We start from the raw sequence: 23,911 nt of genomic DNA on the forward strand, positions 1-23,911 counted from the left end.
TTTGGTACGAACAAACACGGGTACAAAGCCAGTTGTTGGAGTGGTCTGCACCACTCAAAAATAAACAAGTCGGAATATGTTCCTTCCACGCGCTACGTCCGGCCGGGGAAACTCCCCTATCAGGTGAAAAGTTCGTGCTGCACAATTAATCGAAAAAAGATCGAGATCTACATTGAGACACATTTTGTGAAGAATCTTGAAGAATAGTGCAGCACTAGTTGTCTTTCCAATTACACTCCAATTATGTTTTTGTTATTGTTAATAAATATTTTCAATTTCGAATCGTGTGAGAATCATTTTGATTCTTGTGAAGGAAAATCGAGATGAAAGAATACATTGACACACAACTACAATGCAGTACAGCACAACACAAGATGGTGTATCACTGCTCCAGTTGTGGAAAATCACTGTCTCCCTCTCAGCTTTAACTGTCAAAAGAAAGAAAATGTTTTTAACGAAGAATGCAATAATTCTCCCTTAATAGCGTATTTTCTGTTGTATTTTTGTAGCACAGTGAGTGACGGTAGAGAGGTATCCGACTGATGATTCAGGAGAGAATGACACACCTGATGGAGCCTCTTCTCCTGCGTCAGACCTCGCTCAGCTTGCTGTGGTCCAGCCGCCCAGGTCCGAAACATTCTGGAAAGAAGTTCTGGAAATCACTGACCAGCTGCATACAGAGACCCAGCCGGCGACAGCTCTGTTAAAAAGCTCCCCAGCAAATAGAAGACGGGCTCAGGTCCAGAAAGAGAGAAAGCCCTTCACTGCCCACCAACGCCAACAGAAATGTTTGTGGGAAACATCCTTTGGGATTTGAATTAATTCTTGTATACTATAGTTTTATTGTATTTTAGCTATTATTACCATAGATTATTATTGTTTTATTCAATATCATTATTACCTGTGATTATTATTATGTCCTTGTATAGTATAATTATAATTGCCTGTGATTATTATTGTATTCGGTGTAGGGTGTATATCATAGAGCATAGTATTATTATTACACTGTGGATATTTAGTTTTTTGCGACCACAGGTCGCATTTACTTTGAAAACGTGCAATTCCCGTCAATGTGTTATTTGGTTACCCGGGACCCCAGGCATGACCTGATTGGCCAGCAACTCTACATCTGACCTCAAACCTAAAAACCCTTAGATCTCCATATATGGAGCAGACCTGTTCTGACATTCCATGTTGACCCTTCCCCGTCCATCCTTCCTCTTCGATCTCTCCCTTTTGACTGATACCTGTCCATTTAGACTAGCCCCAAAGTTATGTGTGCAGCCGTGCCTGGCAGCCAGCGAAAACTTCTCAACAGGCCCGAAGATTAAGGCCCGGCCCTACCTGGGCCCTCATCAAACCCTGTACACTCAAGACACTGTCCCCGCTGCCACCCTTAGATCTCCACATGTGGAGCTGACCTGTTCTGACATTCCATATGTTGATCTGACCTCATCAAACCCTGTACACTCAAGACACGCTCCATATATGGCCAGTACAGAATTCATTCCATATGTTGATCTGACCCCCCAGTGCTCTCCCAGCAGTCTGCTGTCACCCAGGCGGATAGGTTGATCTTGACCCCCCATTCCAAAGCCCCAGCGCTCGCCCAGCAGTCTACTGTCACCCAGGTGGATGCGTACACACAACCTCGCCCTTCAGTGAACTTGCCAGACCACACAGTAAATCAAATCTTGACCTACTTATTTCTTACAGTATATATTTGCGGCTAAACCAATCAAACACATACCGTAGCGTAGGCTATCAGACAGGCTATCAGACAGGCTATGTATATTAGTATCAGTGGAGGAAAAAGTACCATTTTCTTTGTCAATACTGGTCCCTCTGCCACCCAGAGGCGGAAACCATGATCTTCTCCTTAAGAGACGTGAGGCATATTGGATTTTCACTTGCGACACCTTAGCCCCAAAAGGTTTAAATGATGAATTCTTACTAAATGTGATGTTGTGAATTTTGAGGTTTTCTCACCTCTGGGGTTTTCTGATATTTTATTTCTTGATTTTTTGATATCTTGGTTCTAGTCTGTTTGATTTCCCGCTGTCATTGTGTGTGATGTCAATGTAATGTATTTTGGAGTACAGACCCTTATACCTGTAATTTATTAGGTCTGACCCCCAGTACATGTATTGGACATTATGCCCTCCAGGGACATGTTTTTATTTAAATATAATTGTCCAATATTCATTCCGCAGTCAGTACATTTAAAAAGGTTTTCAATTTTCATTGTATATATTGCCTTTACTATACTGATTGATTTATTCTATTGTAGCTATCTTATTCTATTTTGTGTATATTTATAAATGTTCCTTTATCATGGAAAAAATCACACCCGTGTGAACTGAGTGGTGTAAGGTTTTATATAGCATGATCAGCTGTGGTCTGACGTAATGTCTGACGTTAAAGATCTTTGGCTAGGTAGACTCGTCTTCTGATGTGATGATTTGTGACCATGAAGTTGATTCAGCTGGAGTTTTTGTCCGATGTGAGGTATTATATAAGGTAAGGTATTATATAGCCTGATCAGCTCTGATCTGACGTAATGAAATCACACCTGGATGTGATTTCACAACTGGCTTTTTTTGTGCAGAGAAAATGACCATGGTTGCTACGGTCATCCAGTTCACCCGGGTGTGATTTAATTACGTCAGAAATTATTTTTAACATAGCAACCATGCTCATTTTTTTCTGCACACAAAAGCCAGTTGTAGGAGTGGTTTACACCACTCAAAAATATACCACCTGTACTCACCTGTGGGCAGTCCCTCTCCATGGTAACGGATTGGTGTGTGTCATTTGATTGGCCCCCGCTGATCTCAGAGATGTATTTATGCTGACTGTTTGTCAGTACTGCTTTATGCCTGATGAAGGTCTGACGACCGAAACGTTGCAATAAAATCCAACCTAAGTGAAGACAGTGTGCGGGATTCTCTTTTTTCTACCTTTGTCAATACTGCAACATAAAAATACTCTGTTACAAGTAAAAGTCCAGAATTAAACATTTACTTAGTAAAAATCAATTTTACTTTAGTAAAAGTACAAAGGTATTGGCTTCAAAATGTATAAAGTACCAAAAGTAAAAGTACTCTGTGTAGAATGTCCCATTTAGTTTTCAAATGTATAATAAAAATGTGATGCATTGTGAGCTTGTAGATCTGCTATTTTCAAATTAAATCTATATAGGTCTGAACTGGTTAATGTATGTTTTGTAATGATAATCAATCTACAATGTATTAGTAACTAAAGTTTTAAAATAAATGTAGTGGAGTAAAAGGATCCGAGATGTTGAAGTAAAAGTATTGGAAATACTCAAAATGGTACTTAAGCAAATAGTTATATTCCACCACTGATTAGTATATTGTTGCAAGAGTGGAACTGTTCGTGTGTGACAGGTTTCAGTGGTGGTTTTCTTTCTAGAAGGACTGAAATCTCGACTCCGATTGGCCGAAAACCGAGCTAATAATACACAAAAAAGTCCACTGCACTCCTCCCTCCTGGGCCCTGGCTGTGCACTGTGCTGTGTCCTGTTCTGTCCACTGTGTCCTGTTCTGTCCACTCCTCCCTCCTGGGCCCTGGCTGTGCACTGTGCTGTGTCCTGTTCTTCAGGTTGACCCTGATGAAGGCCCATGCAGGCCGAAACGCCTTGGTCGTGTTTTTAAACCCTTGTTTTTAATATTTAAACTAATCAATGAAATAAAGGATTTTTCTACTTCTACTGGACAGAGCTGCCTTGGACCCTCTTTTAAGTTCGCCACCTTATACTTCCACAGTGACATTGACTCAAGGTATAGAACTTTTTAAGAACTCTTGTGCTTTGCTATATGAAACCCTCTCCAAAGAGCACCTGTCAACAGTTCTCTCTACATATAGGACCCACGTAGCGCTTCTTAGTTTCTTTTTTTCTGTGTCCTGTTCTGTTCTCAAACTAAACGTATTTATTCGCACTTGTGATTTCCCAGTTTAGGTGAAATAATTATAATATAAATATATAAAGTAAAACTTCCAATCATGCACCTGTAACCCAACATGCCTTCCAGAGTGGTTGGTGTATTTGGCTGCACACATGAAATGGGGCAAAGACAATATATGGCAGAAATGGTAGGGAGCGATGTCAATAGGGCTCAATAGCGCAGCGCAACGCTGAAGTGCGCTATGGAGCTGGTGGCTACTGTAGTGTGGTAATTGTCTCCACCAGGCCGAAGGCATGGGGAGAGAGTATGTTTTGCACTCCGTCCGTGTGTGTGCCCGATCCATGCCAAACTTTGCACACACACTCCCTAGATGCCAACAACGAACCTCTGCCCCAAATATTCCTCAATGGCCTGTTATAGCGCCACCATGAGGCCGATTTAGGCAAAACACATTTCTGTAGATTAGGCCTACTCGTACACATTTTATCCATACATCACACAATTTGGTATACACTATCTCCATAGTCATGTGATCAACACGGATCTGCACCATTTCCCATCTTCCATCCTGATTGGCTAAGATTGGCTTCCAAAGCTCACATGATTGGTCCGTTTCGAACAAAATGCCACAAATCACAAACACAGTGTGCAATTTCCGTGAAATTATACACGCACATTTCCACTAGGCCGACATGCCACTCATTTTTTTCCCAAATCAGCCTCACGGTGGTGCTATAACAGGCCAATTCCTGTTTTTACAGTAGCTATAACTGCATCGATCTGTGTACAACTTATGTATGCGCACTCCCTAGAGGCCATGGAAAGACATTGTCCCTGCATCCCTCCACATCTGCCGGTTATAGCGCCACCATGAGGCCGATTTCTGCAAAACACATTGCTTATGTTAGTCGCACAGATTTCATCCAAATCTCGTGCAAATCGGTACACGTGATCTCTGTAGTCATGTGATCAAGACGAGTGTTGGATTTCTCAGATTCTACACTGATTTGCTAAGATTGCCTTCCAGTTTTCAGGATTGGCCCGTTTCGTTCAAAATGCTGCACGTGTCCTGCTCATCCAGAATTCTATCCTCAGAGATGCTATGAGTGATCTGGCTCTGCATTTCCTCAACAAAATGAAGAAAAACTAACTAACTAAACATTTTGCCAAACATCTCACACAGTCCTATCCTCCTGGTGTTCAACAATTGGCACATGTCGATCAAATGTGTAAAATAGAGAAATGCCATGGTCATTGTAGTACAATTATGGTTAAATATTTCCAAAATGTGTATCTATAGCATAGGAGAAAAGTCTGTGCTTAACAGAAGGTTCCAAATCTAACAATGTTTTCCAAGTTTGTAACCGGCTCTAATCTTTAACTGAAGAGCGTGCATAAGAACTATTTAAGCGTGAACCACATGATACCATTGTAACGTAAGGCCAAGTATTGACCACTGCGAATCCCTCAAATAGAGCGATGTTGACTGCATAATGTCTGGTAGTGTAGTGGAGGATTGCGTCCACTCTCTCCTTATTTGTGGCTATAGCTGAATGCGTAGCGAGGTCTTGGAGTCAGAAGGTCTACCCTGTGTCAAAGTGTCACTGAGCAAGACAACCCTAACTGCTTCCGGGCTCTGTATTAATAGCACCCAGTTCTTCTAGGATGGATTAAAAGCAGAGCACAAATTTCATGTAAATGTTTTGTAAATTTCACTGTGAATTTCACTGGTTCTCTTCGGGCAAGTTTGCTTCAGCTAACACAAAAACAGATTACAGAGTAGATTGTTTTACACTCGCATTTTAGATGTAAGAGTGATTTAATGAGATCATGCTTTGTCATGCTACAAGTTTCCTCCACTCACTTTGATGTCTCCATGGTTTCCTTATCCTTGTACTGGACTCCGGTCACACAACCATTCTCCTCCTCCAAGCTGGCCACGATGTCTTCTACTGCTGTGACACTGAGGGGGAGTAAAGCGCTAGTCAGGAATATTATGACTATTATAACCTAGCCTAAGATTTAGACTCTCGTAGATGTATTTTTCGATTCTGACGTCATCCTAGAAGCGAAAAATACATCTACGAGACTCTAAATCTTAGGCTAACCATAACCCACATTGATTTCAGTCCACGAACCAACTCTCCAGCCAACATGAAAACCATATTTACCACCTTCACTTACTTTGGTTCTGCTAGAGCAGCTCTCCTCAGTCTCATGAGAAAGCTTCCATGATGGAAGGCCCGTCGTCCACACTGGATGTGTTTGTCTTCCTGAGGGTAGGGAATCTCCACCTCTGTGCTACTCTCCATGTCGTGGACCACATAGCCGTGCACTGTGTGGACATCCAGGCGCTTACGGAAACGGTTCTTCTCCTGCTGCTAGAACCACAACACACACACACACTTTTAGTATTATGTCTGTCTCTCTCTCGCTCACTCACATGTTGCACGGGCACACTCGCATGCAAGTTTGATTATCTCACACACACACACACGCGCAGTCTCTTTCAGTGTCTGTCTGTCTGTCTGTCCCTCTCTCGCTTGCTCACATGCACACGGGTGCACAGTACACGTCAGTCACACGCACGCACGCACGCACTCACACACATGCACGCACGCACGCACACAAAAGTTGAATCCCGTTCCTCCAATTCGTACCAGTACGCAGCAGCAGAGGAGGTGCATGGTGAGATCATGGTCTGTATGCGATGCGACTCTGCACCTTTATGCTCTGCACAGTGAAACTTGACACAAGACTTAACTTACTTTTCTTTGTGCTCTGGACTGGAGTAGCTCGACAAAGGTGAAGAAATGACAATATATCCATTTGAAACGCTCCGCCATGACAGTCAGATAGTAAACACAAACGCTTCGCGTCATCAGTCTCTCTCACTCACACACAGAAACTGTCGTTCTTTTTGTTTATCTCCCGTGCGGCGCTGAGCTGCGAGCGACGATTAGCCGTACAGTAGTGCGGTATGGGGTGAATTTAATGCCATTATTATCTGCGTAGTTTTACAACCTGCGTCGTAATTACACTTCACCATAGAATCTCATACGTACGTACTTTTACAGAAACGTACGTCTTTAGAAGGACCTACGTGTTATTTGTCCCATTGTAATCCAATTCACACGTAATTTACAGTTCCTAAAATTACGAATACAAAATCACGACTAATGAATTCATAAGTACGTAGGTACGTTTCATCCATTACGCCCATCCATTTCTTACTACTAGGTACGTTTCATCCATTACGCCCATCCATTTCTGATATTACGGCCATCATTAAAGTCACGTATCACTCATTACGACCATCTCAATATAGGAGTCATTTTGGCAGTAATCTACCATGGGAAGAAGACGTACGTAAATGGACCAATCAGGGAATGGGGGCGGAGCCTCCGGTTGTTAAGGGAACCGGCACCCCATCTCTGAGGAGGACACCCGCCCTGGTCCCCGGCCCTATCTCGGCCGTCCCTGGTCCGTTTCGGACGGGGGGAATCTCGTTGGAACCGGGCCGCCGTCCCGGACGCGCTCCCGTCGGTGTCGTGCCCAGGTGGGGGTCCGCGGGGGGTCCGCGGGGCATCTCGGCCGTCCCTGGGCCGTTTCGCACGGGGGGAATCTCGTTCGAACCGGGACGCCGTCCCGGACGCGCTCCCGGTGGTCTCGCGGTGCCCAGGTGGGGGTCCGCGGGGGTCCGCGGCGGAAAGGGGACTACGCGAGGCCCCGTAGATCTGCTGTTTTCTGGGGTTGGAAAACTCTCAACCAGGGCCTGGGAACCAGGCACCTGCTCTCCGCCGGTCCCCTGGGGTCCCCTCGTATGGCGCCGCACGGTGGCCACGGCGGGTACTGCGACGGAGGGGGGGTCTGAGCCCTGGGTGCTCACAGGCCCAGGCACAGACACCATCTGGGGGGAACTTCTGACCGAGGCCTCGGCCTGGTCGTGGAGACTGCTCTCCAGGGGTCCCTTGGGGTCCCCTCGTATGGCGACGCCCGGTGGCCACGGCGGGTACTGCGACGGAGGGGGGTCTGAGCCCTGGGTGTTCACAGGCCCAGGCACAGACACCATCTGGGGGGAACTGTACTTAGTGCGATTTAGCAGACAGGCCCGGGGAACCAGGCGCTCCGCCCGTCCCCGAGTACCCACCTTTAAGCACCCCTCCTGGGCCTTAAGAGGTGGGGTCCCGCGGTCAAAGGGACCGCCCGCCCCTGGGACGCAGATAATAATGGCATTAAATTCACCCCATACGAGTGTCTGTGCCTGGGATCAAACACCCAGTGTGCAGTACCCCCCCGTGGCCACCGGGCGTCGCCATACGAGGGCTCCACGGCTCCACGACCAGGCCGAGGCCTCGGTCAGCAGTTCCCCCCAGATGGTGTCTGTGCCTGGGCCTGTGAACACCCAGGGCTCAGACCCCCCTCCGTCGCAGTACCCGCCGTGGCCACCGGGCGTCGCCATACGAGGGGACCCCAAGGGACCCCTGGAGAGCAGTCTCCACGACCAGGCCGAGGCCTCGGTCAGAAGTTCCCCCCAGATGGTGTCTGTGCCTGGGCCTGTGAGCACCCAGGGCTCAGACCCCCCCTCCGTCGCAGTACCCGCCGTGGCCACCGTGCGGCGCCATACGAGGGGACCCCAGGGGACCGGCGGAGAGCAGGTGCCTGGTTCCCAGGCCCTGGTTGAGAGTTTTCCAACCCCAGAAAACAGCAGATCTACGGGGCCTCGCGTAGGCCCCTTTCCGCCGCGGACCCCCGCGGACCCCCACCTGGGCACCGCGAGACCACCGGGAGCGCGTCCGGGACGGCGGCCCGGTTCGAACGAGATTCCCCCCGTGCGAAACGGCCCAGGGACGGCCGAGATGCCCCGCGGACCCCCCGCGGACCCCCACCTGGGCACGAGACCGACGGGAGCGCGTCCGAGACGGCGGCCCGGTTCCAACGAGATTCCCCCCGTCCGAAACGAACCAGGGACGGCCGAGATAGGGCCGGGGACCAGGGCGGGTGTCCTCCTCAGAGACGTAATGGATGAAACGTACCTACGTACTTATGAATTCATTAGTCGTGATTTTTTATTCGTAATTTTAGGAACTGTAAATTACGTGTGAATTGGATTACAATGGGACAAATAACACGTAGGTCCTTCTAAAGACGTACGTTTCTGTAAAAGTACGTACGTATGAGATTCTATGGTGAAGTGTAATTACGACGCAGGTTGTAAAACTACGCAGATAATAATGGCATTAAATTCACCCCATAGTGCGGCTCATGGGCGGCAATGACCCGCCCAGCGATTCGCCAACGTCCTCGGTCTCCGTTGTCCAGATTAGCATATGGGAGTGTCCAAGGTCGCCAGAGGTGCATACCTGTGTTCCGATTTACATCTCATTTAATCTGACATCCCCGAGAGGTCCAGGGTTCGCGCCTGGGATTGTGCAAAGCGTACTGTGAAAGAGAACTCCGTGAACCAAGTATTACATTTACATTACTGTAATTTGTAATTACAAATAGTTTGTGCATACGGGTACTATTATGACTTATGATAACATTTCATGTAATAAACAGTTAAACACACAAGCAGGACACATGTAAAACATTAAGCCTTCCATCACTGCAGGGACTTGAACCCCATTTCAGAAACCTGAAAGTACCTTCTACCGGTGATTGTTTTGGCCATGCTAACATGTCCTTACTTGCATGATAAAATAAAACATCTGCTGATGCACAAACCTGGACTGTCAATGTTGTAATCTTGAATCAGTGGATGTTTCTGCGTCTCGCAACAGACACCGTCCTCCAGGCGACCCGACCACGGCTGATGAGACACCGGCTGATGCTCCAGGCGCTGTGGGTGAAAAGGTATAAAATATGATAAGAATAGCCTGCCTTGATCAAGCACCAACACAGCTTTCCTTCATTGTTTACTGATTGACCTGTAATGACCATGCACAATAGCACAGTTATTCTCAGATTGGGTCCAATAGCAACATTATTATGTTTGTTTTGTTTTTTGTAATATAGCATAAAAATAGCTAGCCACTTTAAACCATAGGCTATATACCTCAGCTATTTGAATAGATTAGCAGATCACAATGTTGGGAGCTTTTAGATCTGCTATTTCCAAATAGCTAAATTGGGTTAAGGTTATAGGGTTAATTATTAGGATGTGAGAGTTGTTCCATAGTGAGCATATTGTAGATCGGCTATCTTATATTTCTGAATTCACATGCAAGTAAATACATGGTGTTGCAAAGCAAAATAAAGCGCTGGTAGAGTACTATCCAAGCTTCAGCCTGGATATAGGGTTCGAAGCCCTACAGCGCTGTAACCTGCTGACTGCCTCACCTTAGTCCTGTTGTATGTTTACATTAAATATGAAATTCACTATTTCACCAGTGTTAAGATGCTGTGTTTACATTACCCCACCTGAAACCCACTTTGAATGTTTTCTATCATATACATGTCCATCTCATTTAAAAACTATCTCTGAAATATCCCTGAAGAGTTTCTAATACATGATAAATATTTAATCAAGATCCTCTTAGCAACAAGTAAGAAAGCGATCAGCCCCTGGCCAGCCGGGGCGCCTGATGGAGGGGAAAGGAACTGGTTGGAATAACGTGTTCCTTCCACGCGCTACGTCCAACCAGGGAAACTCCCCCCTGTCAGGTGTAAAGGAGCAACTTGGACACTCAGGCATGAAGGAAGCATGAGTTCAAGTCCGTTGCTCTCCCCATGTCCCCCATATATGGGGACTAGGTTGGCGGAGGGTGTGTAGTGCCCAGGATCACATTAGATAATTGACACAGGGGTGAAAAATGGGTTACAAAATCGTGGGATAAAAAAAGCGATCACACGACGCTGGTACCAACAGGACCCACCAACAAAAGAACATTGGATGGACATTACTGAGGAACTGTATGTTATGGAAAAACTAACATTTATACTTAGACTACAAGAGGATAAGTTCTATAAAAAGTGGGATCTTTTCTCTCAGCCTAGCGATAATGCAAGAGGATTTCAATTAATGTATCTTGTAATATGAAAAAAAATGTCATATTACAAGATGCAGCCTTTGTCTTTGTCTTCCTCCTTTTGTTCTTTTTTTTCGTATTGTCTTTTTTGTTTTGTTGTCTGTCTTTTCATCAATAAAAATTAAGTGAAAACTTAACTATCTCTGCTGTTTCTCTGAACATAGTTGGTTGGTGGCCGAACGGATAGCGGCACGGTCTTGATACCGGAAGGTTCCTAGTTCGAATCAGCCGTCCGACACGTTAAAATTACCACCGCTGAAGTGCCCTTGAACAAGGCATTGAACCACTACGATGAAATGTGTTCTATGAGCAGGGCCTGGCTGGAAACAAGTTCTTGAGCTTAGTCCAGATACCCTGGGTAAATATAGATTTCATTTCATGTAACTTTTTCTGAATGGCCTGTGTATTAACTGCAGCTTTAATTCATTACTTAACTGAGGATAATGTTATATTAATTTGTGTTGCTATACAAATGCTCATTTAACCCATTCTGGACCCCTTTTGGTGTTTTAAGCATTATATTATACTTAGCTATTGAAAAATAGCAGATCTACAAGCTCATAGTGCAGCGCTACGAGCTTGTAGATCTGCTGTTTTTGAAAAATGGAGGGTGCCTGGAACAACATATTTTCAGATGGGGGTCCGAGGCCAAATAGAGGTAATTCTGGGGGTCCTGGACATGAAAAGGGTTGAGCACCACTGACATAGAAACATGGGTTTTTCAGAAAACTGTCAGGCGACCTCAGGTCTAAATGGGTCAAAAATGATATCAGCTGTTTGTGTCAGAGTTACAGAAATGTTGACCCCCAGAAATCAAATGAGTGATTGACTGTTTCAGAAACAAAAAACAGCTATTAATTAATACCTAGTCCTCTGGGTTCCTCAGGCGTTGACACTAAGCGGTGCCCACCTGCCCCTGGCAGCTAAATAAAACACTAAGGGGTGCCCACTTGCCCCTGGCAGCTAAATAAAACACTTAAGGGTGCCCACTTGCCCCTGGCAGCTAAATAACACTTTGGGGCAGGTCACAGGTGGAGTCTGCTTTCAGGTTGCCCGACCGGGCGAGTGCTCTTTTGAGAGGGGACGCAACCATATATGAACACAACACAAAATATAAAACACCTGCACCCTGAGAAGCACTTGGAATTGTAGGAGTTAAGTTGAGGTATTTCATTTAGTTTTTTATATATATATTTATATATATACACATAGTGAAAACAGCAGATCTACAAGCTCACATTTGCGAGGCGTTATGAGCTTGTAGATCGGCCATTTTATACTATGGTCACTTCACTCACCATCACCTGGGCCCCCCCCCAAAATATGTTCAAATTGTGACCTATCATTTTACAATGGACATTTTATTTTTTTCAGGCAAGTGGGCATGACCTTTGGGCAAGTAGGACATGACCTGTACTTGGCCCGTCGGGCAAGTGCAAAAAATTGGCAATACATATGGCCTATATGTATTGTATTAATGTAATGTACAAATGTAAATTAGATGGAAATCAGCATGATAAAAAACTGAGTAATAAAAAGTAAAAACATATTGTACCTTAAAGGCCATCAGTTTCTGTTCAGCTACTGACAGTTCCCGTTGCCTGTCAGCATGACCTGTCGAACCCCGTTCCTTGTGGGCCTGTGGTGCTGGCAGGGAGGATGTGGAGCTGGTTGTGTCTGTTGGCAGCCTGTACGATGGCGATGAACTGGTACACTGCCCACTGCTCGGTACGGGGCCACTGGCTCTTTCACATGTAGAACTTTGTACGATGTCTGCCAGATGAGTTCACTCAGGACAACCATGCCATGGTCGTCACTCAAATGGATCCTGTCACTGCACCACAGCCGGCTGAGGGAGTGTAGAGCCCAAGATTACAGATTAGATAATTGACATGGGTCAATTATCTAAAATGGGTTACCAAATTGGTAAAATGGGTTACCAAATCAAAACTTTGCAAGAGAGCAATGATAAAATCACTGAAAACAGGCTAAAGTCAGATGTTTCTTTAATAAATAAAAGCTCTGGTACAGTGGTCTTTAAAATGCCATAAAACAATCACAATAATACCAATAAAACCAATAAAATGATGTAACACTTCTAGATAATGAACTAAACTAAAAGTTAAAAATGGTACGTGAGGAGGGGACACGACAAGGAGACGTTCAGGTCCAGGGAAATCCTTCTGGTCACGGCCACCCACACCCGGCGGTATCTGCAAAAATAAACGCCACCTAATTAGACTGCCACTCCCCACACTCAAGATGCACACAATTGCAATTGTTTTTTATCAATCAACCTCTGCTTTGGTGTCAGTCAGTGGACAAGAATATAAAGGCAACAAAAACAAAATACGGTACAAAAACTAAACCAAACAAACAATGAACTAAAGCAAACCCAAATCATAATATTCCACCAGCATGAAGTTTAGAGCGAGCTACAAAGTTCCCATTTGGGATTTGGGTGCAAAGTGAAAATATTACAAATGGTGGCCTTGAACAAAAAGAAACCCATAAAGATATCTCTCATTACATTACCCATTTTAACCACTTTGTGAATTTATTCTCACATTAACATGGCTGACTTCTGACATTTCCACAGGCCCAATGTTATAGGAGCACAGTTGTGGGCTGTGGCTGTGAAGATGAATGGCTGAACCAACTATGCACAATAATTGCACATCAACGCCTTTACAGTAGGCTACAATGAATAGCAGAGTAGCATCATGATGGATTGATGTCACCAACATAATTGTGTTGTATATTCTTGTACAAATTCTGTTTTGACAAAACTGAAATCCATCCATCTGTGTGCTTCTTTCCTGGAGAGGTACATCATGAGTAATTGCCACTACTCAGCACCTCTTCAGCCAAATTTGCTTCAGCTACCACAAAAACACAACATTTTGAGAGAGTACAGTCCGAGGTTTCCAACTAAGGGCCGATTCATACTCCTATTTTACCGCTGTAGTGCCGAAATGATTTTGGCTCGTCAGAAATTTTCAGTAGCACCGAAGAGCCGACTTTAGGATGGTACCCTCCCCCCCAACCTCAAATGACGTCACATTGTAGGCTCTACAGAGCCGAACCGACTTTTATTCGGCTCTAAAATAGGAGTATGAATCGGCCCTAAGCCTTACTCTGAGTCCAGTCACAACCATACCATCCTCCTACTCCATGCTAGTCACAATGCCTTCTACTACTGTGTCACTTGGGGGCAGTACAGCACTAGTCAGGAATATTCCCCTGGAGAAGGAAACTGCTACCAAAGAGAGACAGAAAGTGTCATTATATGAGACATCTGTTTTTGAATCATCACCTTCACTTTGCGTCAGTTCAGCTACAACAGCTCTCCTCAGACCCAAGATAAAGCGTCCGTGATGGAAGGCCTGTCCACACTGGCTGTTTGTCCTCCTGAAGGTACCAGACTATGCTACTCTGCATGTTCACTTCACACAGCTGTTCACTTGGAGGGCATCCAGAGATTCCAGACACACTGAGGTTGACACATAAAGACATTAAAGAAAAATATGGAAGATTACTCTAGGCATTTAACATTAATATGTTTCAAAACATTGTCGTCAACATTATTGTCAAATGTCAACAAGCAATTGCTCTCCCCTCAATCACTCATCCAGACCTTTTTTTGCAAATGACACCTCTCGTCACATGTAACTGTATCACAGATATACTCACAATGTCATTTCACATACGATTAGAGACACCTACTGTAAGGTTGTATTGCCTATGCATGGTGTCAGCAGTGAATAAACCTAGTTGAGTGAACTCTGAGTTAAAGAGTGATGTGACAGTTCATAGAACTTGCCTAGGCTAGCGGAGGAGGAAAACCTAGTCTGATTGGAGTGAAGCTGTGCTCAAATCTGAGAACTATTCAGCCCTACCTAGGCCTAGCCCTGATCCATAGCCGGCAGCAAAGGGCATTAGAGCTATGGAGCAGAGCTACCCTAGGCCACTGCTTCACCTCAGGCAATATGACACCCCCAAACTATACTAATTATACTTCAGATCTACAAGAACAATTGTGAAATTTCACAACATTTTGAAAATAAATTGAAGAACTTTGGGATGCCAGCCAAAAGAAACAAACATATTTTGCTGCATGATACACCCAGTTGATGAAGCAACGGTAAGCACCATGGACAGCGACGCTCTCTCGTCTTGCAGATCTGCTATTCCTCGTCGTGGACAATTATGGCAAAATCAAACTGTCTGTTGCCTGCTTTATTTCCCACTAACGTCTTATTGCACTAGTGTAGCTAACGTAACGTTAGCCCTGAGAGATGACATGATGTTGTGAACCATGGCTAAGCTAACGTTAGCTAACGTGTTCAACCCATGGTTCGGTTCTCCTCGTCTGCATGGATTTAGGTAGATTTAATAAGCTTCACTATATCCTAGAGAAGACATTACACAAATGTCCAGCAGAATACAGTAATAGCATCATTTACACTACAACTGTACCCGATATAAACGTGGATGATGTTCAGTGTTGTTTGAACATGGCTCGACGAGATGTGGGCGTGTCCACAGTCTACGCGACAGGTGCTTCGTGATTCTCGTTTATGCTACTTGCACAGCTATTGGCTAATAAAAACGTTAGCGCGATTTGGATTTTAACGCGACGCGCACAGCCCTGCCCTACCTCATCACTTCTCACTTGCTGTTGATGATGATGGTAACGATGGAGAACACCTCAAGTGCTAAGCTGATCTGTGAAGACGTTGTCCAACGCTGCCTACCAGGAGCCTTCCTACCAGGAGCCTTCCTACCAGGAGCATCCCTACCTGCAAGCAAGTCACATCTGCTACCTGCAGCACGGCAGTTATGCTACGTTGAAGAGCTCCAACGTGTCCTTCACGGGGAACTGTTGCTGCGTCCACAACTCGACAGAGAACAACTTGCCTGCCAACCTCTTCTAACTGACGACGAGAAAATCAAGCTACGCGACTCCAACAACAACAAGGAGGTCGACGAGGAGAAGAGGAAGTCAGCTCGCAGGATGAAGTTCATCATGGCCGAGCTCTTACAGACAGAGAAAGCCTACGTTAAAGATCTGCATGAATGTCTGGAGACGTACCAGCGGGAGATGGCCAGTGGCGTTGAAGAGGTACCCGCAGGCCTCCTCAACAAGGATCGCGTCGTGTTTGGTAACCTCCAGGAGATATGCGACTTCCATAGCGACATTTTCCTGAATGAGCTGACCAACTGTGCTCTACCAGAGGACGTGGGGCACTGCTTTGCCACATGGGCGGATAAGTTCCACCTTATGTATGTGACCTACTGTAGGAACAAAGTTGACTCCAGTCAACTCATATTGGAACACGCTGGGACCTTCTTTCATGACATCCGGCAGAAACATGGTCTGGGCATTGCTAATACCGTCGACTCCTACCTCATCAAGCCTGTGCAGAGAATCACCAAATACCAGCTACTGCTCAAGGACTTGTTGTCTTGCTGTGAGGATGGAGAGGTAGGAGAGATTAAGCTTGGTCTGCAGGTGATGCTCAGTGTGCCTAAGAAAGCCAATGATGCTATGAACGTTGCCATGTTGGAGGGATTCAATGAGAGTCTGGATGTCCAGGGGGACTTGCTCCTGCATGAGAGTTTCCAAGTGTGGAACCCAAAGACCTTCATCCAGAAGGGTCGCACGTGCTTGTCTCTCACCCGGAAGGATCCCAGCCACCACCTGTTCCTGTTTGAGAACTCGCTGGTCTTCAGCAAGGAGATCAAGGACTCGGCTGGCAGAACCACGTACAGGTATGTGAAGAAAGTGCTGACATCAGAGTTGGGGGTGACAGAGCTTATTGAAGGGGACCCCTGTAAGTTTGCTCTGTGGGCAGGTAGGACCCCCACCTCTCGGACTGTACTTAAGGCATCCTGTATGAAGGCCAAACAGCAGTGGGTTGAGAACATCAGCCGGGTTGTGATCCAGGAGAGAGTAACGCAGCGGAAGGAGCCTCGGGCCTCGCTCAGGTCGCTGCAGTCCAGTTCTGGAAACAAGCTGTGGAAATGGCTGAGCAGCTGCATACAGACACCCAACCGGCGATAGCTCTGTTAGAAAGGACTAGCCGCAATTTGCAACACTAGATTTTTTTTTAAAAAATCTGTTGAATCTAGATTTGCCATTCTAGATTCAACCCTAACCCTAACATATTACAAAAAATCTAGTGTTGCAAATTGTGGCTAGCCCAGGACCAAAAAGAGAGATAGATAGCCATCACTGCCCACCAATGCCAACAAACTGTTTGTGGGAAACACATCCTAGTCCTGCACTATTGGCAACTTATTGTATATAGTTTTATTGTATTTTACATATCATTAATATCTGTGATCATTATTGTTTTCTTGTCTATATTATTACCTATAGTATTGTTATTACACTGTACATATTTTTCTTTGTTTGTATATATTGGTGAATAAACCCAGTTCAGTGAATTTACCTGACTTAACAGTAAATCAAATCTTGAATGTTTGTTTAACTCCACCACATTTGCACGTGTGTGACCCAGCGGGTCTTGTTGAGCTATCTATCTATCTATCGTGTTTACATACAGGTAAAGCAATCACATTAGTATGATTTCTGTAGTGTTACACTAAATACACTAGACTAGAATACTCTACACAGACTGTATTATTTTCTGAGGATTTCAGCTAATGTGAAAGAAAGTTTTATGATTTTAACAGGGCATATGGGTTCTGGAAGGTTCTAGGTTACTTTGTAGTTGAAAAGAACCATGTGTTGATGCTGGTCCCTCCCTGCTCTCCCTGCTGCAGGTCCAGAACCAGGGCTTCTTCTCAGAGGTCATGTTCTGGGTTGATGTCTGGGCCGTGACCTCTTCTGGGAACCAGCTGGTAAACATCACAGACTACAGCCGGTGAGACCAGACTTGCTTCAGTTTTAAATGAACAAAAGTCTATTTGTGTGTGCAAAAGCCTTGTATGTCCACAACCTGTTACATTTCAGGAAATGGACAAATAAAACCTTTTACAATGGATCAAATGTAGTAATTTAGTCACAAGCTCTTGTTAATGCTTTTCATTGGTTAAATATTTATAAAAGCCACAGACTTAACCACTTCCGCTTTCATAATGTTTCAAAAAAGCAGATCTACAAGCTCACACCGGGTCTCACTGTACTATTTTCAGGATGTAGCCACGGCTTTAATTTCAGAGAGCACACAAAGAAATATGAAATATGGAGATACAAGGTTTCTACTATTGAGTTGACATGTAGGGCTGTCAGGATTATGACATTTTACTTGACAATTCTTTGTCACTCAAATAATTGCGAATCATGATTTAATTGTGATTCTTTTGTTGAACATTATTGGAACATTATGAATGAAGGCTTTTTTAGGCTTTGTAAACAAAAGGTGCACTGGGCAGATAACACATATTTAATAACTTTATACTTAAAAAATCACACCCGTGTGAACTGAGTGGTGCAACTACACATTTATTGTGACGTCACATACTAACCATAGCAACCATGCTTGTTTTTTTGGTTGCTAACCATAGCAACCATGCTCGTTTTTTTTGGTACGAACAAACACGGGTACACGGGTACAAAGCCAGTTGTTGGAGTGGTTTGCACCACTCAAAAATAAACAAGTCGGAATAACATGTTCCTTCCATGCGCTACGTCCGGCCGGGGAAACTCTCCCCTATCAGGTGAAAAGTTAGTGCTGCACAATTAATCTAAAAAATATCGAGATCTACATTGAGACACATTTTGTGAAGAATCTTGAAGAATAGTGCAGCACTAGTTGTCTTTCCAATTACACTCCAATTACGTTTTTGTTGTTTTAATAAATATTTTCATGGAAAAAATGAGAATCGTGTGAGAATCATTTTGATTCTTGTGAAGGAAAATCGAGATTAACAAGAATCGTGCAACACTAGTGTTTGAGTCCCTCCAGTCCCATGTTCCTACAGGAGGATCGACCGCTTAGACAGTTTTCACACATCACACAATGATAACACATGCTAACAGAATACATTGACACACAACTACAATACAGTACAGCACAACACAAGATGGTGTATCACTGCTCCAGGAAAATCACAACTGTCTCCTTCTCAGCTTTGCTTCTGTCTGTCTCTCGTACACTGTTTCCCTCTCAGCTTTAACTGTCAAAAGAAAGAAAATGTTTTTAACGAAGAATGCAATAATTCTCCCTTAATAGCGTATTTTCTGTTGTATTTTTGTAGCACAGTGAGTGACAGTGGAGAGGTATCCGACTGATGATTCAGGAGAGAATGACCCACCTGATGGAGCCTCCTCACCTGCAGCGTCAGACCTCGCTCAGCTTGCTGTGGTCCAGCCGCCCAGGTCCGAAACATTCTGGAAAGAAGTTCTGGAAATCACTGACCAGCTGCATACAGAGACCCAGCCGGCGACAGCTCTGTTAAAAAGCTCCCCAGCAAATAGAAGACGGGCTCAGGTCCAGAAAGAGAGAGAGCCCTTCACTGCCCACCAACGCCAACAGAAATGTTTGTGGGAAACATCCTTTGGGATTTGAATTAATTCTTGTATACTATAGTTTTATTGTATTTTAGCTATTATTACCATAGATTATTATTGTTTTATTCAATATCATTATTACCTGTGATTATTATTATGTCCTTGTATAGTATAATTATAATTGCCTGTGATTATTATTGTATTCGATGTAGGGTGTATATCATAGAGCATAGTATTATTATTACACTGTGGATATTTAGTTTTTTGCGACCACGGGTCGCATTTACTTTGAAAACGTGCAATTCCCGTCAATGTGTTATTTGGTTACCCGGGACCCCAGGCATGACCTGATGTCATCAATATTGGCCAGCAACTCTACATCTGACCTCAAATCTAAAAACCCTTAGATCTCCATATATGGAGCAGACCTGTTCTGACATTCCATGTTGACCCTTCCCCGTCCATCCTTCCTCTTCGATCTCTCCCTTTTGACTGATACCTGTCCATTTAGACTAGCCCCAAAGTTATGTGTGCAGCCGTGCCCGGCAGCCAGCGAAAACTTCTCAACAGGCCCGGCCCTACCTGGGCCCTCATCAAACCCTGTACACTCAAGACACTGTCCCCGCTGCCACCCTTAGATCTCCACATATGGAGCTGACCTGTTCTGACATTCCATATGTTGATCTGACCTCATCAAACCCTGTACACTCAAGACACGCTCCATATATGGCCAGTACAGAATTCATTCCATATGTTGATCTGACCCCCCCAGTGCTCTCCCAGCAGTCTGCTGTCACCCAGGTGGATAGGTTGATCTGACCCCCCATTCCAAAGCCCCAGCACTCGCCCAGCAGTCTGCTGTCACCCAGGTGGATGCGTACACACAACCTCGCCCTTCAGTGAACTTGCCAGACCACACAGTAAATCAAATCTTGACCTACTTATTTCTTACAGTATATATTTGCGGCTAAACCAATACCGTAGCGTAGGCTATCAGACAGGCTATGTATATTAGTATCAGTGGAGGAAAAAGTACCATTTTCTTTGTCAATACTGGTCCCTCTGCCACCCAGAGGCGGAAACCATGATCTTCTCCTTAAGAGACGTGAGGCATATTGGATTTTCACTTGCGACACCTTAGCCCCAAAAGGTTTAAATGATGAATTCTTACTAAATGTGATGTTGTGAATTTTGAGGTTTTCTCACATTTTATTTCTTGATTTTTTGATATCTTGGTTCTAGTCTGTTTGATTTCCCACTGTCATTGTGTGTGATGTCAATGTAATGTATTTTGGAGTACAGACCCTAATACCTGTAATTTATTAGGTCTGACCCCCAGTACATGTATTGGACATTATGCCCTCCAGGGACATGTTTTTATTTAAATATAATTGTCCAATATTCATTCCGCAGTCAGTACATTTAAAAAGGTTTTCAATTTTCATTGTATATATTGCCTTTACTATACTGATTGATTTATTCTATTGTAGCTATCTTATTCTATTTTGTGTATATTTATAAATGTTCCTTTATCATGGAAAAAATATACCACCTGTACTCACCTGTGGGCAGTCCCTCTCCATGGTAACGGATTGGTGTGTCATTTGATTGGCCCCCGCTGATCTCAGAGATGTATTTATGCTGACTGTTTGTCAGTACTGCTTTATGCCTGATGAAGGTCTGACGACCGAAACGTTGCAATAAAAACCAACCTAAGTGAAGACAGTGTGCGGGATTCTCTTTTGTCAATACTGCAACATAAAAATACTCTGTTACAAGTAAAAGTCCAGAATTAAACATTTACTTAGTAAAAATCAATTTTACTTTAGTAAAAGTACAAAGGTATTGGCTTCAAAATGTATAAAGTACCAAAAGTAAAAGTACTCATTGTGTAGAATGTCCCATTTAGTTTTCAAATGTATAATAAAAATGTGATGCATTGTGAGCTTGTAGATCTGCTATTTTCAAATTAAATCTATATAGGTCTGAACTGGTTAATGTATGTTTTGTAATGATAATCAATCTACAATGTATTAGTAACTAAAGTTTTAAAATAAATGTAGTGGAGTAAAAGGATCCGAGATGTAGTGGATATGGAGTAGAAGTAAAAGTATTGGAAATACTCAAAATGGTACTTAAGCAAATAGTTATATTCCACCACTGATTAGTATATTGTTGCAAGAGTGGAACTGTTCGTGTGTGACAGGTTTCAGTGGTGGTTTTCTTTCTAGAAGGACTGAAATCTCGACTCGTCGAAAACCGAGCTAATAATACACCACAAAGTCCACTGCACTCCTCCCTCCTGGGCCCTGGCTGTGCACTGTGCTGTGTCCTGTTCTGCAGGTTGACCCTGATGAAGGCCCATGCAGGCCGAAACGCGTTGGTCGTGTTTTTAAACCCTTGTTTTTGATATTTAAACTAATCAATGAAATAAAGGATTGTTCTACTTCTACTGGACAGAGCTGCCTTGGACCCTCTTTTAAGTTCGCCACCTTGTACTTCCACAGTGACATTGACTCAAGGTATAGAACTTTTTAAGAACTCTTGTGCTTTGCTATATGAAACCCTCTCCAAAGAGCACCTGTCAACAGTTCTCTCTACATATAAAGGACCCACGTAGCGCTTCTTAGTTTCTTTTTTTCTGTGTCCTGTTCTGTTCTCAAACTAAACGTATTTATTCGCACTTGTGATTTCCCAGTTTAGGTGAAATAATTATAATATAAATATATAAAGTAAAACTTCCAATCATGCACCTGTAACCCAACATGCCTTCCAGAGTGGTTGGTGTATTTGGCCGCACACATGAAATGGGGAAAAGACAATATATGGCAGAAATGGTAGGGAGCAATGTCAATAGGGCTCAATAGCGCAGCGCAACGCTGAAGTGTGCTATGGAGCTGGTGGCTACTGTAGTGTGGTAATTGTCTCCACCAGGCCGAAGGCATGGGGAGAGAGTATGTTTTGCACTCCGTCCGTGTGTGTGCCCGATCCATGCCAAACTTTGCACACACACTCCCTAGATGCCAACAACGAACCTCTGCCCCAAATATTCCTCAATGGCCTGTTATAGCGCCACCATGAGGCCGATTTAGGCAAAACACATTTCTGTAGATTAGGCCTACTCGTACACATTTTATCCATACATCACACAATTTGGTATACACTATCTCCATAGTCATGTGATCAACACGGATCTGCACCATTTCCCATCTTCCATCCTGATTGGCTAAGATTGGCTTCCAAAGCTCACATGATTGGTCCGTTTCGAACAAAATGCCACAAATCACAAACACAGTGTGCAATTTCCGTGAAATTATACACGCACATTTCCACTAGGCCGAGGACATGCCACTCATTTTTCCCTAGAGGCCATGGAAAGACATTGTCCCTGCATCCCTCCACATCTGCCGGTTATAGCGCCACCATGAGGCCGATTTCTGCAAAACACATTGCTTATGTTAGTCACACAGATTTCATCCAAATCTCGTGCAAATCGGTACACGTGATCTCTGTAGTCATGTGATCAAGACGAGTGTTGGATTTCTCAGATTCTACACTGATTGGCTAAGATTGCCTTCCAAAGTTTTCAGGAGTGGTCCGTTTCGTTCAAAATGCTGCACGTGTCCTGCTCATCCAGAATTCTATCCTCAGAGATGCTATGAGTGATCTGGCTCTGCATTTCCTCAACAAAATGAAGAAAAACTAACAAAACTACCTAAACATTTTGCCAAACATCTCACACAGTCCTATCCTCCTGGTGGAGACCTGTGCCCAGAAGGGCACTTTTTTATTTTGTCATGTTCAACAATTGGCACATGTCGATCAAATGTGTAAAATAGAGAAATGCCATGGTCATTGTAGTACAATTATGGTTAAATATTTCCAAAATGTGTATCTATAGCATAGGAGAAAAGTCTGTGCTTAACAGAAGGTTCCAAATCTAACAATGTTTTCCAAGTTTGTAACCGGCTCTAATCTTTAACTGAAGAGCATGCATAAGAACTATTTAAGCGTGAACCACATGATACCATTGTAACGTAAGGCCAAGTATTGACCACTGCGAATCCCTCAAATAGAGCGATGTTGACTGCATAATGTCTGGTTGTGTAGTGGAGGATTGCGTCCACTGACTCTCTCCTTATTTGTGGCTATAGCTGAATGCGTAGCGAGGTCTTGGAGTCAGAAGGTCTACCCTGTGTCAAAGTGTCACTGAGCAAGACAACCCTAACTGCTTCCGGGCTCTGTATTAATAGCACCCAGTTATTCTAGGATGGATTAAAAGCAGAGCACAAATTTCATGTAAATGTTTTGTAAATTTCACTGTGAATTTCACTGGTTCTCTTCGGGCAAGTTTGCTTCAGCTAACACAAAAACAGATTACATTTTGAGAGTAGATTGTTTTACACTCACATTTTAGATGTAAGAGTGATTTAATGAGATCATGCTTTGTCATGCTACAAGTTTCCTCC

At 44.0% G+C, this 23,911-nt stretch overlaps 1 protein-coding gene and 1 long non-coding RNA gene across 2 annotated transcripts; one reads left to right on the forward strand and one right to left on the reverse strand.

Moving 5' to 3' along the window:
* Positions 1-13,095: 13,095 nt before the first annotated feature.
* LOC306943282 lies at positions 13,096-15,501 on the reverse strand. Its single transcript, XR_013792381.1, has 3 exons — positions 15,440-15,501; positions 14,277-14,453; positions 13,096-13,173 (listed from the first exon to the last, which is right to left on the reverse strand). It is a non-coding gene; the product is annotated as an uncharacterized lncRNA (long non-coding RNA).
* Positions 15,502-15,633: 132 nt separating this feature from the next.
* Positions 15,634-21,163, forward strand: LOC306943231 (kalirin-like). The gene is made up of 3 exons (XM_079529449.1): positions 15,634-16,735; positions 17,753-17,853; positions 19,190-21,163. The coding sequence occupies exons 1-2, from the start codon at positions 15,645-15,647 to the stop codon at positions 17,808-17,810; spliced, it is 1,149 nt and encodes a 382-aa protein (XP_079385575.1). The 5' UTR covers positions 15,634-15,644; the 3' UTR covers positions 17,811-17,853; positions 19,190-21,163.
* Positions 21,164-23,911: the final 2,748 nt, after the last annotated feature.

This window comes from Electrona antarctica (assembly GCF_951216825.1).
Source record: "Electrona antarctica genome assembly, chromosome: 19".
Taxonomy (NCBI): domain Eukaryota; kingdom Metazoa; phylum Chordata; class Actinopteri; order Myctophiformes; family Myctophidae; genus Electrona; species Electrona antarctica.